Source organism: Lupinus angustifolius, chromosome LG02 (genome assembly GCF_001865875.1).
Source record: "Lupinus angustifolius cultivar Tanjil chromosome LG02, LupAngTanjil_v1.0, whole genome shotgun sequence".
Lineage (NCBI taxonomy): Eukaryota > Viridiplantae > Streptophyta > Magnoliopsida > Fabales > Fabaceae > Lupinus > Lupinus angustifolius.
Genome location: NC_032010.1, coordinates 4,012,563 through 4,030,254, shown reverse-complemented (window position 1 = coordinate 4,030,254; position 17,692 = coordinate 4,012,563). Strand labels below are relative to the sequence as shown.

At 30.9% G+C, this 17,692-nt stretch overlaps 3 protein-coding genes and 1 long non-coding RNA gene across 5 annotated transcripts; 3 read left to right on the top strand and 1 right to left on the bottom strand.

Annotated features, from left to right (window-relative positions):
• LOC109333487 (beta-fructofuranosidase, cell wall isozyme-like) lies at positions 2,925-8,280 on the top strand. The gene is made up of 7 exons (XM_019568994.1): positions 2,925-3,136; positions 3,310-3,318; positions 5,164-6,026; positions 6,524-6,682; positions 7,135-7,370; positions 7,475-7,565; positions 7,977-8,280. Exons 1-7 carry the CDS (start codon positions 2,959-2,961, stop codon positions 8,184-8,186), a joined length of 1,746 nt encoding a protein of 581 aa, XP_019424539.1. The 5' UTR covers positions 2,925-2,958; the 3' UTR covers positions 8,187-8,280.
• LOC109333496 (serine/threonine-protein phosphatase 7 long form homolog) lies at positions 11,444-14,503 on the bottom strand. 2 transcript variants are annotated; one of them, XM_019569006.1, is made up of 7 exons: positions 14,459-14,503; positions 13,960-14,089; positions 13,690-13,797; positions 12,896-13,531; positions 12,630-12,794; positions 12,157-12,552; positions 11,444-12,075 (listed from the first exon to the last, which is right to left on the bottom strand). In XM_019569006.1, the coding sequence occupies exons 3-7, from the start codon at positions 13,777-13,779 to the stop codon at positions 11,857-11,859; spliced, it is 1,506 nt and encodes a 501-aa protein (XP_019424551.1). In that variant the 5' UTR covers positions 13,780-13,797; positions 13,960-14,089; positions 14,459-14,503; the 3' UTR covers positions 11,444-11,856. The 2 variants fall into 2 exon arrangements, with proteins under 2 accessions (XP_019424551.1, XP_019424560.1); XM_019569015.1 differs by lacking the exon at positions 14,459-14,503 and having other exon boundaries at positions 13,960-14,170.
• LOC109333474 lies at positions 15,841-17,448 on the top strand. The gene is made up of 2 exons (XM_019568975.1): positions 15,841-15,934; positions 16,907-17,448. The coding sequence occupies exons 1-2, from the start codon at positions 15,895-15,897 to the stop codon at positions 17,155-17,157; spliced, it is 291 nt and encodes a 96-aa protein (XP_019424520.1). The 5' UTR covers positions 15,841-15,894; the 3' UTR covers positions 17,158-17,448.
• LOC109333480 lies at positions 15,942-16,729 on the top strand. The gene is made up of 2 exons (XR_002106022.1): positions 15,942-16,420; positions 16,459-16,729. It is a non-coding gene; the product is annotated as an uncharacterized LOC109333480 (long non-coding RNA).

Below are 17,692 nucleotides of genomic sequence, written 5' to 3'. Positions count from 1 at the left end.
CGTCAAGGCTTCAAATGACACACATCATGTCACTTGAAGGAGCTGTCAAAACAGGCCAGCTTTGACCATTCTAGTTGACCCACGAGAATGGGTCAATATAACACCATTGTAGAGGGCCAACAGAACACCATTTTATAATAAATTAAAGTAAATACAACTAAACTACATGAATATTTAAATAGAAGGAGAGGTGATCGTGCATCAAAATGAGAGAGAACCATCTCCATAAGTCCTTAAAACATGGTTAAGTAACCATTATACATCTAAACACCCATGTGGGGTGAATTATCCATGCATCATATTAAAAAAATTAGCCATTAATACCTAAAGAATATATGTATATATACCATACAAAAATAATCAAACCAAGAAATACAAAATTATTAAAAAATTGACAAAGAGACCGTTTAAAAGAATCAAATCAAGAACTTAGAAAATTTTACAATTTTTTAGGCAAGGTGAAAATTAGCTTTCAAGCATTGTGAAATTAAATAGAGATCCTCTCCCTGAAATGTGAGGATTTGTTAAGCAAAAAAGATTATTTAAACAAAAATGGAGTAGAGAATTGATACTAATTCTCTCAAGACTTTCACTTATGCTTCGTTTGGTTGGGAGAAGAAAATAAGAAGAAAGAAATATGTGAGAAAGAGAGTGAAAAGAGAGAAATGGATGAGAAAGATATGAGAAATAGAGTCGATTTTAGTGTTGTTTGGTTGTATAAAAAAAAAAAAAAAAAGAAGTGATTTTTCTCTCCTCACTCTTCACTAGATAAAGATTTGTTGTCCCAAATTATGTTTCAAATCATGCCGAACATCAATAAAAATATTTCATGTCAATTAAAAAAAATAAATGTTCATTATTTTTTGTTTTTTGTTTCAATATTATTGGTGCATGACATGGTTTAAGACACAGTTTGGTACAATAGATCGGCGTCTCTCTTCTCCTCTCATTTTCTCTTCACTTGGGAGGAGAAAGAGATTTTGTGGGACCCTCTTCTTTTTTCCTCTCCTCCCTCAAACTCTCTCCTAAACCAAATGAGGGAAAGATGATATTTCTCCTCAACTTCTCTCCTCCCACTCTCTTTCTCTTCTATTTCTACTCTTCCAAATGAAGGCTTAAGGAGGAGTATTTCGCTAAATGAGAATCAATACCCTAGAAATTGAAAAAACTTGCCTCAAAACCAAAATGCTAAGGTCCAAACACCCAACCAAAATGAATTTCATGCTATAAGATCTAAAAGTAACACATTTTAGTATAGTAATCTAATGTTTCGAAGTACTCAAAATGCAAGTGTTCTTATCAAAAGTATAAGAGGTCATCAATAAAATCATATTAAAAATAATAGACTAACTACAACACAAAAAGAGAGCTATCAAGACTTATAGTAGTCGTTCCACTAAACATTCAAGGTACCACTTAAGAGAGTAATTTATTCTATTAAGGCACAATATAGAACAATATGGAATATAAACCTCATAACTTGAAAATATACATAAAGCAATAGTTCTTGAGGCATGTAAGTCATTTAGGCTTTGTTTCATAGTAGGGTTTTGTAGGTGGAGGGAATGGATGACTTTGGAAAGTTTTCCCTTATTTGAGAGTTGGATGAAGGAGGGAGGAAAGTTTTGGAGGGTTTCTCAAACCTTCATGTGTCTAATTTTAAAGTTTCCCTAATTTGGAGTTTTTTGGAGATAAAATATTAAAATAACTAAATATTTTAGTAATATTATATAATTATATATTATTTTGTCATTTTCTCATTATTAATTACATTTTTAAAGGAAAAATAAAAAAATATCCTTATATTATCATTAGTTTACATCTCTTTTCTTCATCTAAATTTCATACTCTCAAAATAAATAGAGGATTTCCCTCTTTTTCCCTTCCTTTCCTCTCCCTTTGATTTCTCTCCTTCCCTTTCTCTCTCGTACCCCAAACAAAGCCTCAGGTGCATATCATGCATGAAACCTATAATTTACTCTACTGGGGTCTAAGTCCCCAATTAGCTCAACCTTTAATGCAATGTATCTTTAAGTGTTTTAGTAATTAATTAAAATTACTTAGAGGTATTTCATTCCTTATATATTTGATCTTTTTATTACTCTACGATAAAATCGTATACTAGCAGTATTGCACCCACCATTGATCAAATATGTGAGGGAGGTGGCATGTATGGTCGGGCGGTGGTGTGGTGGGTCTGAGTGGCTATTGTTGGTAACTCTAAATAAATAAAAAAACTGGTAACCTTTGTGATTTGTTAGTAACTGAAAAATGGGAGTTTTTTAGGACAATGGCTGCAGCACAACAACAAATGCTGGTTAGTGACTGAGGATGGTAGTGATGGGTTATGAAAGTGTTGGTAACAATGCATCCATTGCTGGTAACATGTGTTATAAATGTTGGTAATAGGGACAAAAATGATGGGTTATGCACCGTTAAAGCATGCAGATATTCTATTGTTCTCATAAAATAGTGCTTGAAAGTACTGTTGTATACAAAAAATGTGCAATGTTGAATTACAACTTTGGCATGTGGGCAATGCATGAGTGGTGGAGGATAATGATGATGACTAAGAATGTTGGTGTACGTAGGTGATAACAAAGTATATTTTGTTGTAAGTTCAAATAATAAAAAAAGTTGATAATTCTTATAATTTGTAGGCAAAAATGGAAATAATATAACCTAAAGTAGAGGGTGACTATATTGATGTCACCTGGCATGTGTTGAAATAATACTGCTATTGTTTATATAAGAATACTTATCTTCTTGGTTGCTTCTCACACATGAACTTTGAACTTTATTTCTAAAAAATTCCATATATATTGAAAAAAATTCACATGTTTTGCTTTGACTTCTACGTTTATTATTTCCAATATTCTATCATATCACAATTTTTCTCTATATAAATAGATAGCATATAGTACATGTTTCCCTCCACAATATTCCCTCATAGCAACCATGATTTTATCTTCAATATGGGTGTTGACCTTTTTTTCTTTCATTTATGTTAATGGTGTTCTTCCTATTGAAGCTACCCACCATTCTTTTAGAGAACTTCAGAATCTATCATCTGATTATTACAAACAACCTTACAGAACTGCTTATCACTTTCAACCTCCAAAGAATTGGATAAATGGTAGATAAGATATTTCCTTCAAATTTTGTTTGTCACCTTTCATTACTTCTTTATATTATTTTATGTGCAACATTTATATAGCTAACAGTTACTAATGTTCTTTTGCTTCATTTTGTGTGTGTGTGTTGATATGTTATGCTGAAATGGAAATCTGGATGTGTTTGGATTTGCAGATCCTAATGGTTAGTTTCTATACTTTTGGACCTCCCATACTTATTTTTGCAGTTTCATTTAATCGTCACCAATTTATCATATAGTTCTTATAACTACCCATTTCACACAATTTTATGATTTTAAATTTTCATAGTCAAAATATTTGAAATGTCCTAGGGTTGGGTAAGATAAATATAAATAAACTAGTGTAAATGTTTTATATTAAAACGAATTGACAATGAGAGAATTAGTTTAATAAATATTTAAATCATTCATAAAATAATGAGACATACCATTATAAGTTTACTTTTAGCATATCTCATCTATAATGATAAACTACATGTGATCCATAACTATATGATGTTTTTTAGTCAATGACAACCACACAGAATTTAAGTTTTAACTTTGATATTTTTGTTAAATTTTATCTCAAAGCCAATTATCAAGAATAATCCAATATAAATTTAAATTATTTCCTAAACAATGAATTAAATGATATTTAAGAGGAGTACATATGTTGTCCTATAACTTGTATTATTGTATGTACCATCAATCTATGATTAATTGAAAAAATATTTTTATGTTAAAAAATTAATAATTAACATTTTTCTAACCAATCATATCCAATGGTACATGTAGTCACATAATTTATGAGAGAACATATATGTACCTATATTCAACTTACTTCATGCAAATAAAATTCTAACCGTACCCTATATTAAAGGATAATTACTAAGCTGTTGAATCATATAATATTTATATGAAGGCTTGTATTCTTATAGTAGGGTGAGAGAGTGGGAGAAGCATCCATTTAATAAGAAGCCCTTCCAATTTGTCTTAGGTGTTTTATATTATAAACATGATACATGCAGATAATACTTTAAAGAATTCAAACATTGATGGCCTGTACTTACCTAACTATCTATTTATTATTGAGTTTAAAATCTATGCACTAATAGTATAAATTTTTTTACACTATCAACACATCATTCATTGTTGATTTGTAATACTTTTATTTGAAAGTTGATACTAGCTAACAAATGAATGGTGGAGATTTGTTGACAGTATAAAAATCACTTACACTGTGTATGTATACATATTAAATCCTTTATTATTTCTTGTTAAAATACACATTTATGATCTAACATTGTCAAATCAAGAAAAGAAGGATTAGTCTTGTGATATAAAAATATTGTTAGATTCATGTGTATATCATAAAAGTTAAAGTTTAATCCTTATAAACGGACATAAGAGATAATTATACAGAAATTAATTTTATACTTAATACTAAAATTTTAAATTGGATCAATAATTTTATTGTTATGATTAACTCTATAATTATAATAAACACAATATAATGTGATGGCCGAGGGAAGGAATAAACAGAATATATAGAGAAAACAATGTTTATACTATTATTAATACACCATCTATTATTTATGTATTAGTTATTATTGACTTGAAAATAAAAATTATACACGTGAATGATATATATTGAAAATGTACAAAAAAAAAAACAAAAGAAAAACATGTTAATAGTTTACACCTATTAAACTCGTATATAAATGGGATAGATATTAGATCTATTTTTTCTTTTTAGCATAATAATCATATAAATGAGTCTTTTTTATATTCTTTGATTTATCTATTCTTATTTCGTCTGAATTTTTTTACCTATATCACTTGGAATTCCTGCGATCACAACTCAAATACACTTTAAAAGATTATTGATACCTTTAAGTATTACATAGTATGCGAAGTTTTGTGCAATATTTTTTTCCTTTAAGTATTATATATCATGCTGATCAGCACTAACGTAAAAATAGTATATGAAGTTTTGTGTAATACTTTTTCCTTATTATGGTTATATGTAGGACCATTGAGATACAAAGGATTGTATCACCTGTTCTACCAATACAACCCTAAAGGTGCAGTCTGGGGAAATATTGTGTGGGCCCACTCAGTATCAAAGGATCTTGTAAATTGGGCCCCACTTGATCCTGCCATCTTTCCATCTCAGCCGTCAGATATCAATGGCTGTTGGTCAGGATCAACTACATTAATTCATGGGGGCAAACCAGTAATTTTGTACACAGGAATCAACCCTTTGAATCAACAAGTTCAAAACTTAGCCTACCCTAAAAACTTGTCTGACCCATTTCTAAGGGAATGGGTTAAGTCACCCAAAAACCCACTAATGGCACCAACTAGTGCTAATAAGATAAATTCAAGTTCTTTTAGGGACCCTACCACTTCTTGGCTAGGGAAAGATGGGTATTGGAGGGTATTAATTGGGAGCAAAAGGAACACTTTAGGGTTAGCAATTTTGTATAAAAGCAAGGATTTTGTTAATTGGGCTAAAGCTAAATACCCATTACATTCAGTCCAAGGTACTGGAATGTGGGAGTGCCCTGATTTTTTCCCAATTCTAAATGATAGTCCAATTGGTATTGACACATCTTTTAATGGTGATAATATTAGGCATGTGCTTAAGGTTAGTTTGGATGATAAAAAACATGATTACTATATGATTGGGAGTTATGATATAGTTAAGGATAAATTTATACCTGATAAAGCATTCAAGGATAGTGAATCATTTTTAAGATATGATTATGGAAAATATTATGCATCAAAAACTTTCTTTGATGATGGAAAGAATAGAAGGATATTGCTTGGTTGGGTCAATGAGTCTTCAAGTGTTGCTCATGATATTAAGAAAGGATGGTCTGGAATCCATGTAAGTTTGTTACAATTTCTTAATTATTTTTTTGTTTTCTAAATTTAAGTCAATACTTGATTATATTAAATCACTTAAATTAGTAAGTTTGATTAGTTTATTGGGCATGGTTTATGAAGTCTAAATCATACCAAGACTTTGGAATTGGAATGGACATAAAATAGAGAGAATGAAAATGAGAGAATCTCTTTAGTACTCTACAATGATTTGTGATATATAAAATTTGGTGTAAATAATGTATAGCCAGCTCAAACCATGACTTAGAACATGGTTCCACAAACATTAAAAAATCAAGTTGACCATCAACAATTTAATATAAAGAGTGTCACGAAGAGGTATATCGATCAGTTGGCAGAGCTACTATATATAAAATATGAATACCTGAGTTCAAAAATCTACATATACATAATTTTTTTATCCCTCGTCCTAAAAAACTTTGCCTATAAAAATTGGTCAGACTATGATATCATAAATGATGGATGCACATGTATTTGCAGGCAATTCCAAGGGCTATATGGCTAGATAAGTCAGGTAAACAATTGGTGCAATGGCCAGTTGTGGAAATTGAAAAGCTACGTGCAAATCCAGTCAATTGGCCTACTAAACTGCTCAAGGGTGGTCACCTGCTTCAAATTAATGGTGTCACAGCAGCACAAGTAAGTTTTATTTGTTATAGTCTAAGTCATGCAAGAAAAATAATACTACATGCATATTGTATCGAGCTTAATATTTATACATCAAAAAATAATTATATGATTCATATGTATTATTTTTAGAGTATAATATATATATATATATATATATATATATTTATTGTTAGCGTAAAGATTTATACACAATCAATACACCATTCATCATTCATTTGGATTATTTTTTTGAAGAATCAATGATAGTTAAATATGAATGGTGAATGATGCAATAACAATATATAAAATTATTAACAAAGTGTAGAGCGTAAATGATGACTAATGATATAAAAAAACTCTTAGTAAGTGCATAACTTTTTTCCTTCTTTGACACCTTATTAAAAGACAAGTAAACCAGTTTTCTATTATAAAAAGAGAACATGTTTATTTTCATATTAGTTTAATTATGTGACCTTTTGCAGGCTGATGTTGAAATTTCATTTGAGGTGAATAATTTAGGAGAGGCTGAAGTATTGGACAATTGGACAGACCCTCAAAGTCTCTGTAGCCAAAAGGGTCCAACCTATAAAAGTGGATTAGGACCTTTTGGTCTGTTAGTTTTTGCTTCAAAGGGATTGCAAGAGTATACATCAGTGTACTTCAAAATATTCAGATACCAACACAAAAATTTGGTGCTATTGTGTAGTGACCAAAGCAGGTTTGACCTTTAGCGATAATGAATATTAATTTCTATCAACTTTTATTCAAACTTAAAGTTTGAAGTTTGAACTCTAATTTCATGTGCAAATGCAACTTTAATAGGTCTTCATTGGACAACAATAATGATAAAACCAATTATGGGACTTTTGTGGATGTGGACCCTCTTCATGAGAAGCTGTCATTGAGAAGTTTGGTAGGTTCCAACTTATGATGCCATGATAAATGGTCAAACTTTATTCCAACATATACTTTCTCATTATTATTTTTATACCAACATATAACTTTATTCCAACATATAACTTCAAAAAATCTATGTTTAGAGAGACACTTCCTTTTAATACTAGCTAAAAGTGATTCAACAATAGTCTAATTTTACAAATTTAGAATATATTTTTGGGCGTTAGAGAGACTAAAAGGATTTCTACTTCTTTATACTTGTATTCTTTGCACGTTGCTAAAGGTTTTATACTTGTAGGGATTATAAGTGGTTGTTAATGGCTAAACAAAATACAACACTAGAAGACTCCTTGTCTTTTCCCTATCAATTTCATCATATTTGTCTTTTATTCTTGTTGTAATGCATGAGTTTTTCTCCCTTTCGTAGATTGATCACTCAGTCGTAGAGAGTTTTGGAGGAGAAGGAAAAGCTTGTATCACAGCTAGAGTTTATCCGACATTGGCGATCAATGATGAGGCACAACTATATGTTTTTAATAATGGAACTGCAGATGTTAAGTTAACAAGATTGAGCGCTTGGAGCTTGAAGAAAGCACAAATAAATGGAAAAATTAAGATAGATAAAACTGGACTTTGAGAATTATCCATGCCACCCAACAAGTTTGTCTTTCATTCACATGCATTTCTGATTGTAAAATGATATTGACATAATAAATTGAATGTTATTTGATAATCCATTCTTTTTATAGATTATGGTCCAATCAAGATAAAACAACTATGTTAAAAAAAACACAAAGAAAACAGGAAGAAACAACTATAAAAGCAAAGTCAGTGCTCTCATTTTTGTTTTTTTTTTGGGTTAGAGTATTGAAAATTGCATTAAATCTTGATTAATTTGATTGAAATCAAGGAAAACTCAAGAAATAATTTTTTTTTTACATTTTTGTGTAGATGTGACTTAAATCCTCTTTGAGCATCCTAGGTTGATTTTGTTTCACAAACCTGTTATAATTTTTAGTACCATTTTATTTGGGCTTTTATATTGCAATTTGAGTCAGTATATATAGCTCTTTTATTTTGCATGCAAGTAATTGACGTGGTCATTGCAAGTATAATTCATGAAGTTTTGATTGTCAATCGTTAGGGTTGGGTTTGCATTAAGGGGTAAGGAAAATTAGATCCCTCTCTTGAGGAATTATCCACAATCCATAATCTATCCAAACTCATCCAAATTAAATCTATCTAAATCCATTCAAATTCATCTGTTAGAGCTAGTAGATTTAAATGAATATAATCCAATGGATAATGTTGATAATAGATGAATTCAAATCCATCTATTATATCCAAAAGATATCCATGAATATATCCATCTGAATTGATATCCAATCCATCCAAAAAAAATAAAAAAATAATTTTCTTTGCATTTCCAATTTCATTTAATATTTAAGAAAATTAAATTCAAGCAAATTTATTCATGATTCTCATTTTCACTTTTAATATTTTATTAAATTGATATCAATTTAAGGAAATGTGTATGTAGTTAATATTAAAATTTTATTCTTAAGTGCATAACATATAAATGTATGATAAAAATGCATGCACTGACCAATGTATGAGTTTTATACACTATCATTGCATCATCCACCATTTATATTTAATTATCATTGATTATTCAAAAAATAAATAATCTATGAATGGTAAACGATATAGTGATTATATATAAATCTTTATAATGACATGCTTAAGTATTACACTCTAAAAATATTTCTTAAATAATTTACACGTAGAAACCTTAAATGACACATGCTCATAGAATTTTGAAAAAAATATTATTTCTATAAAAATTCAAAAATTCACTTTTTAAAAATTGATTTCTAAATTATTTTAGACGTGCTTTTTAAAAGGTGATTTTAGAAAATGTTTAGTTGAAATAATAGTTTTTAAAATAATGATTTTCTTCAATAGATTTTTTTAGTTCCACTAAAAAATCAAATGTATTGGATATTCATCCATCCAAATTCATGAAAAGGGAGTCATGAATACATTGGATGAATTGGAATCCATTGAATATAAATGAATTAAATAACTTAAAATATAATTTAAATGAATTTATATGGATTAATGGATTGCTTTCCATCCATCCATTAGCCTCCAAATTCAAATCCATTTGACACCCCTAATTGACATGATGGATGATTCCATGTAATTTGTTAATGGGATGGAGGTATTGTGGGTTGAAAAATGAGAAAAATTAGTGGGATGGGGAGCACATCTTTTGTCCCAAAGTTTATACCACTTCATGTATCATGTGTTTTTATTAGTCAGAAAATATAAAATTAATATATATGTAATTCATATTTTACTTTTCTGACTAATGAGAATGGTAAGATATGTTCCCCTAAGGTTAAGGTTGATATGCTTGATTTTAGCTAAAATTGTTTATTAAAAAACTAGAATGAGTATTGGTCATTTCTCATAGATGATAATTTATAAAAAAGATATTTAAAAGAACGCAATTTGTATTCATTTCATACCATATTTTATCTCAAATGTCACATTCTCAACCAAATCATTTTAATATAATTCAAAAGAAGTCTTAGCTCAATACATTTCAAAAGCATACACCATTAATTTATTAACCATTATCAACTCTCAAATCAAAGTAATATAAATCTATGGTGAATGATATGTTGATAGTATAAAAAACTTTACATTATTAGTGCACAAATTTTAAACTCTTACTAAAAACAATAGAGAGATTATATATAAGGGAGACAAACATTTTAAAAGTCAAAAGTATATTGTATTGTATCTTCTTTAATACATATTTCAAAAAAGAATATAATATTTATACATTGTCACTATAAAAAATTTATATACAATCAGTACATTATTCACAATTCATTTGTATTATTTTTTTATATAATAACTTCTTTAAAGTATCATACACATATATTGAATATGGATCCAATATGGACAATTTTCCATTATTAAAGTATCCGGAGTCCTCATACCAAACTCTTATTTTACAAACTACCTCAAGATAATAATATATGATTCAAGGATGGGATCAAGACTTTACATGTCAACATATCATACTAAGACTCAAAAAAGATACAAATATCAAATATGATAGACTCTATATTTATTAGAGTTTAAAATTTATGCATTATTATTATAAAGTTTTAAACATTACCAGTACATCATTTGTCATCGATTTATATTATTTTTATTTAAGAGTCAATGAAAATTAACATATAAATGAACACTTACAGTGTCACTATTTATTATGAAGTAGACAATGAACACGAGTATAGTCGGAAGCCCAACATCAATTCCATCTTTGTTGGCCTGCTCTGTCTTTTACCAATCAAAGCATGTTTTATATTGTCCTAAAACTCCCCCATATATTACCCTGTTCCCGTAGGGTATGTTTTCAATGCAAACTAAATGCAGATGTTCAATTGGAATTTATTTGCAGTAACTTGGATAGAAAGTTTACTGTCTTATTTCCCACAGCACATATACAAATACAAGGCCACAATATTCATTTCAAAGGCACTACTTTCTTATAGTCAACCTATGTTTCAATTTTTCTTAAGGTAGGTAGCTAAGTCTAATAAAATCTTTGCAAGTCTCTGAATCTGATTGTATGATACCAAACAAAGATGTCAGCAGCTTAAAATCGACCATATATGTGCGAAATAACGAAGATCAAGTTAACTTTTGCAGGTAAATTCGAAAATAATAATGTGCAGATAGAATGACACAACAAAAAGCTACAGCAAGTACCTTGTAAATACTACTCAGTATTTTTCAAGTGACAAATGATATCATAATCATTAAACAGAAAAAGGAACCCCAAGCCTAAATTACCACACCAAAACAATAACAGAAGGAAAACCATTGAATTAGAGGGATAAGATTACCATGTCATTTTTAGCAAAATCTTAACACAACTTCACTCATCTGGGACGAAATAGCCATCAAAATTTTGGTTGATTGAGAATTGTACTCCGACAAAATGAGAACGGTAACAAGCTGCAAGTATATGGATGAGCAGCCCCTTTAGTAATATATAATCAAAATGTAAAATCAGGCTACATATGAAGAACAAGGAAAGGAACAGAGACATCAATAATATGCCTACAACTAAAAGGCTAAATGGAGCTTTCGTATCAATCGTTTTTCTTAGTCTCTTAACTTCAATAAATGATACCATCTTCTATAGGATATATTCTTGTAATGTGGTCCTTAACAACCATCAGTTGTATATATCAGTGGATTAAAGCAAAAATTAGCTTCAATCACTGCTCTGGTTCATATTCCATACTCAGGTCGTCCTTCTGCCTACGTTTCCGGTTACCCTTCCTTTTCATTTTATCCTTTGGTATTTCTTCTAATTGCTCTGTTAAACATCTATGCACAACATTTTTCACCTCATCAAGCAAACCTCTATTATAAGAACCCAACCCTTCTGCTGAGACTACATCTGCTATCTTTGCAATTTCCCTCATGGTAGTAACCTGCAAAAGTATGTAGCAGTCATGTATACATAACATATATTCAAGTGAAAGATAAGTGATGATAACTAAGCAAATACTTACTGTTCTTTGATACTCTGACTCCAGAGATGATGTGACTCTCCCGATATATTTACGAGTAATCTTCTGGTACCATTGCATGTACTCAACCTCATCTGCAATGTCACCACCACCTTCAACAATATGAAGCCAACGCTCTGACCATTCTTTGAGAGCCAAGTCCATTTTCCCCCTCAAATCTACCCCATGATCCACTATACGGCTCTTCCTTTCCCATCGTTGCACGTCTTTTGGGATGGTTTGATGCAACCCAATTTGCCTTAAGCAACGATCTGGAAGGTGCCTTTCTGCCTTATCAAAGCACAATAGCATAGTCCTAGATGCCCGTAATATCAGGCTAGATTTTATATCTTCTGGTATGGCAGTAAGGTCTATATCCTTGTAAGGAAGCCACTGAACCTGTGTATTAAGACTAAAGCAGATTTACTATTTTCTTCTACACAATTCATCAAATAAACCACATTATTAAGACTTACATCACAATCATTAAGAGAATCCAAAGCCTTTCTGTAGGATGCAACACTACATTTCGTCCGAGAACTACTTTTCCCTTTCCATTTAAGCACGACAGGAAAACAATTATTATCAGGTTCTTGATTAAGTTTTGGCTGTCCAACATTGAATCGAGAATAACTCCAACACTAAAAAAGAATACTATCCCGTCAGTATTCAAACTGAAACTATCAGCCAAACCAAAGAAACAAAAAGCACTGAAAAAGTAAAAGGAAGTAATGCTTGTAACCTGTACTAGAGTTAAACAGCCACTGATTGTGCTTTGAGATTTAAGGGAGGCATTGCCGAGTGCTCTATATAAAAATGCCAGTGCTCCTGCACCCCAAGCAAACTTCCCAGCCTTGTCAAAGTTCTCAAACAAAGAAAGGTACATGACAGGAACTTTGTTCCCAGTTGTTGTAGAAAATATTGTGCTGCCAACTAGGTATAGAAGATATGCACGAGTACAACACTCAATTTCTTCCACTGGCGCATCTTCAGGACACTCGGAAAATAACTCCTTCAGCCAGGTAAGCTTCACCATTCCACCATTCAGGTCCTCCGGTACTCTCCGTAGTAATTTTTCACAAACTAAACTTGGTGCACTTGTTGGGCCAATCACAGGTTCTCCGCCTATAGCCAATCCAAGTGATAAGGCTACATCTTCAAGGGTTATTGTTAATTCCCCAACAGTCATGTGAAAGGTGTTCGTTTCTCTCCTCCACCGTTCAACCAAAGCCGCTATCAAGGCATTGTCAAGACTCATAGCAGGAAGTAATCGTAGGTAACCAAAACCTGCCTTCTCAACCAACTTAATCTGTATTGGTGTGAGCTTCCATTGATCAAGCATTGAAGTATGTTCGTGACATCTAAGCACACCACGCTCCTGTGCATTTGGTAAGAATATTACGATGATAACCAATATAAGAATAATAGGCTGCCCCGTGCACAAGGCTCCCACATAGTGGGGTTTGGGGAGGATAGATGTATTGAGAAATCATGTGACCTAGCAGGAATTATAAATACGTTAGGAAATGTATGCACCTGACCATCCCAAACTGCTGAAGAAACATGATTATCTTGATCATAAAGTACAGAACTATGAATTGGCCCAGGATATTCATTCAACTCCATTTAGAAAGGTAATAGGAACTGTCCAGAACACAATAATCACAAAAGGAGATAACTAAGAATCATCCACAATTTTCAATGCTGAAGAAACTTATCAAACTAATTCTTCAAGGAGCAAAGATAAAAATGACACTTATCAATCAAGAGCATATGAAGATTACAACTAATTATTACAGAGCTAACCTTGAGACAAAGTGTGAAATTGATGTTTGTTTTGCCAATTGAAAGTTGCATCAGATTAACTGTAAGTTGCTTCTACAAAACTGAGAGTCAAAACTCATTTATTCCAATTTACCCCACTATTTTGCACCACCTTGATAAAAAAGTGAAATTTCACATTTAGGATATAAACCTTGGACTACTATCCCTAAAATTTTAAGCAATAACAAACATAGTTGTCTTTTATAGATATGCTCTACTAGAACTATTTTTGATATAACCAATAGTATTGCTCATTGTAGGACTAAATAACTAATTCCTTTTAAAGTATGCAGCTGCTCTTCGAACAAGTGATTCCAAAAATCGAACATTTAACTTATTATGATACATGTGACCTTACATTAGTAGACCACGACTTGTTGCAAACAAACACATGTATTTATCCATAAGAAAATGAGAGTAATTATGGGGAAATGAAAAAGTAACAAAATATATTGGAAGAGTAAAAGAGAGGGAAGAAGACCTAAGGGGAAGAAGGTGGAGCTTTGGCACCGTCGTTGTAATCTTCCACCACAAAATGCACACAATATATTTTAAGAGGACCAACAATATGAATATAACATCAACAATTAAATATTAATCTCATTAAAGAGGACCAACAATATGAATAGACATCATAACCATTTAAGTATGTGTTAGTGATAAAAAGATTAATTTCTAAGTATTTTTTCATTATTATCCCTCTGTAGTTTTTTTAGTCTTTTTTTCTTCTATAATAAACTGGATTAATCTTTATTTGATGTAATAATTTTAGGAGATTTTTAAGGTTTTATTTGGGAGTTACGAGGAAAAGGGAAGGAAAAGAATCAAATGGTTAGGAAATGGAGGAAGAGAAAGGAAAATGGATGAAATCTTTTTTTTTTTTTGAAAGTATAATATTTTGAAGAGGAATGATAAACTAATAATAATGTAAAAATATTTTTTTATTTTTCTTTAAAAATGTAATTAACAATGAGAAATTGACAATAATGTATAATTATATAATATTACTATTTTTTTTAGCTATTTTGACATTTTATCTCTAAAAAACTCTAAATTTGGTGAACTTTAAAAATAGACTCATGAAGAGTTCATCTTTTTTTCATCCAACTCTCAAACAAGAGTAAGAAACCCTCCAAAACCCTTCATCTCTCATTCATCCAACTTCCAAATAATATGAATACTTTCTAAAGTCATCATTTCACTTCCCTTCCTCTCTAAACCCCACTCTCATCTCCAAAATGGGAGCACATTTGTTATACCACAAAGTGTGTCACTCAACCTACCATTGCTTGTGATTGATTAAAAAAATATATTTAAATTAAAATTTTAATAATTAAGAGTCTGGACTTGAATAAGAATCACCTTATGTTTGATCTTCCAATATCATCAACGCTAAAATATTTATGCAAATCCTTATAAAAATTTATACATATTTATCATTTATATTATTTTTAAAGAATTAATAATAATTAAATATGAATGTTAAATAATAAGTGTCACTCTTAAGAATTGAACTCTCGACCTTAGAGATTCAATAGAATTTTACACCACTTGACCAACGCCTTGTTGGTTTTATATATTATATACGAGAATATTACATTAAATAAATAAATAAATATATTAAATATAAATTCAGAAATGACTCCTTAGATAATGTTGTATGTGGTATTTTGGAGGGGTGGATATCAACTGTTCCAAAATAGTGTGTCAATCTATGTATAACTGTAATTGGTTAGAAAAATAATTAACCATTAAAATTTTAATTTAAATATTTTTTTAAATCAATCACAAGCAGTCGTACATAAGGTGACATAACACAGTTCGTGGTACAACTCCCGTATTAGGCTCACCTCGAATAACTAACAATAATAAAAAAAGAAGTCATTTTAAGACCAAACATGTTTCGAAGTCACATGAATGGCAGAAATGGAATCAAAACCAAAAGATTCGCTTTCAGGTATTATCTTCCAATACTCTTATCTTTTCATGATTTCTTGAACATTCAAATGCAAATTGCTACTATTATGAACCTTTATCTTTCATCTCTTGTTAATATTTGATTTTCTGACATTACTTTCAAAAGATTGTTCTTTGTGATTTAATAAAATTAAAATTTTCTTGTTCAAATTGATTATAATATGATAATACCCTTTGAGTTCTAGATTTAGATCAACAATCTATTTATGGCTCTTGGTTTTGAATTCGATTGAGTTTCTTTGTTTTTTGGTTCTGGGGTAGATTTGGTGTTTATTTGATTACCGATTTACTACATAATATGAGTCGCGTAACCGAAAATAATATGAGTCGCGTAACCGAAAATAGGGGCATAGCAGCTTAAGCGACTTCATGTATTATTAGAAAATGATGTGATTTCTTTTAGCTGGATGATGTTATTATTGGGGTTGATGATGAACTTTCAGCACAATGATATGGTTAATATTTTGTCATCCGGATGCCACATAATGCTTAAATCTAACATAGAGATAAGGTTGTAGTAAGTATAGTCTCTCAAAATCCGTCAATCTCGTGCGTTGGATCTTCATTTCTTATGTTATAATTCGGGTAGGAATAAATGCCATTATAGAGAAATTTAGGTAATAACACCGACTTTCAGTGTCATTTCTTAGGTGTTTTGAATACGTGTCACCCCATTTAGAGTATATCAGATGGAGGTTATTCAATTCACTAGAAGCAAAAGGGAGGCCAAGACAAATTATACGTGTAGAATTATTAAGAATGATGTAGATGTCAATGGTTTGTCTATAGATACGATTTATGATAGAAAATCGTAAAGTTGTTTAATCATGTAGTCAACTCCATCCGGTAAGAAAAGGGTTGATTGATGTTGGTGGTGATGTTATTGTTGGTTCAAAGTTCATGTTTTATATTTTATGTTTCAAACTCTTGTTTTTTGTTTGCATCTTGGAAGAAAACAAAGTAAAATCTGCAAACATTCTTGAGCGAGCAAAGGAGGAGATTGAGGCAGTTTTTCACCTTGACAAATCTCCTAAGCATGACACAGAAACTCATGGAAGAAATGATGACATTGATGAGGAAACTTCATCTGATGAGATCAAAGCACCCGGTGTGTTCGAACGGGTGAAGGAGGAGTTTGAAGCTGTAGTTGAGGCAATTCATCCTAAGAAAGAATCCGACACTCATGACTCCCCATCAAAGTGAGAACTGGAAGTGGAATTCTAACAAAGTGTGGAGAATGAAAACTTGCTTCAATAGTTTTGATAATCAAAACTATCTTTCCTAATATGTGTTTTATTACATTCTAATATCATGGCTAATCATATTTGCTGACATTATATCTTTATGATCCAATTTAATTACTACCTTGATGGTATATCTGATATTATGGGAAAATTCACTTTATTACTAGTACTTCCTTCTCACTTGTCATCAAATTTTCAACCCAAATGTACCTCTTGGATCATAGAAATGTTTGCTTGACTTTTGGTTTATGTATTAAAGTTGTGTATAGTTGGTGGACCAGCTGTATTCAATGTCATAAGCCGGGGTCCCAGATCCTGCCTCATACATTGTCTCGCACCAATGAAAATATGTTATATCAATTAAAATTTTTAATTCTTCATTATTATTACTGTTTTTGCACCATCAGTGCGGGACAACATATGGGAAAACAAATTTATGTTCATTGGTTGGTACTAGGAAGGTTGGCATGTGTTCTCATGCTTTTGTACTGGGT

Bases quoted from the DNA above. Each gene is read 5' to 3' on its own strand.
- LOC109333487 (XM_019568994.1), top strand. From the start codon at position 2,959: ATGATTTTATCTTCAATATGGGTGTTGACCTTTTTTTCTTTCATTTAT. The intron at 6,027-6,523 runs GTAAGTTTGTTA...ATGTATTTGCAG, and splicing joins AAGGATGGTCTGGAATCCAT to GCAATTCCAAGGGCTATATG. The intron at 7,371-7,474 runs GTTTGACCTTTA...CAACTTTAATAG, and splicing joins TTGTGTAGTGACCAAAGCAG to GTCTTCATTGGACAACAATA.
- LOC109333496 (XM_019569006.1), bottom strand. From the start codon at position 13,779: ATGGAGTTGAATGAATATCCTGGGCCAATTCATAGTTCTGTACTTTAT. The intron at 12,795-12,895 runs GTTACAAGCATT...ATTCTTTTTTAG, and splicing joins GCTGTTTAACTCTAGTACAG to TGTTGGAGTTATTCTCGATT. The intron at 12,076-12,156 runs GTAAGTATTTGC...ATACTTTTGCAG, and splicing joins AGTCAGAGTATCAAAGAACA to GTTACTACCATGAGGGAAAT.
- LOC109333474 (XM_019568975.1), top strand. From the start codon at position 15,895: ATGGCAGAAATGGAATCAAAACCAAAAGATTCGCTTTCAG. The intron at 15,935-16,906 runs GTATTATCTTCC...GCATCTTGGAAG, and splicing joins ACCAAAAGATTCGCTTTCAG to AAAACAAAGTAAAATCTGCA.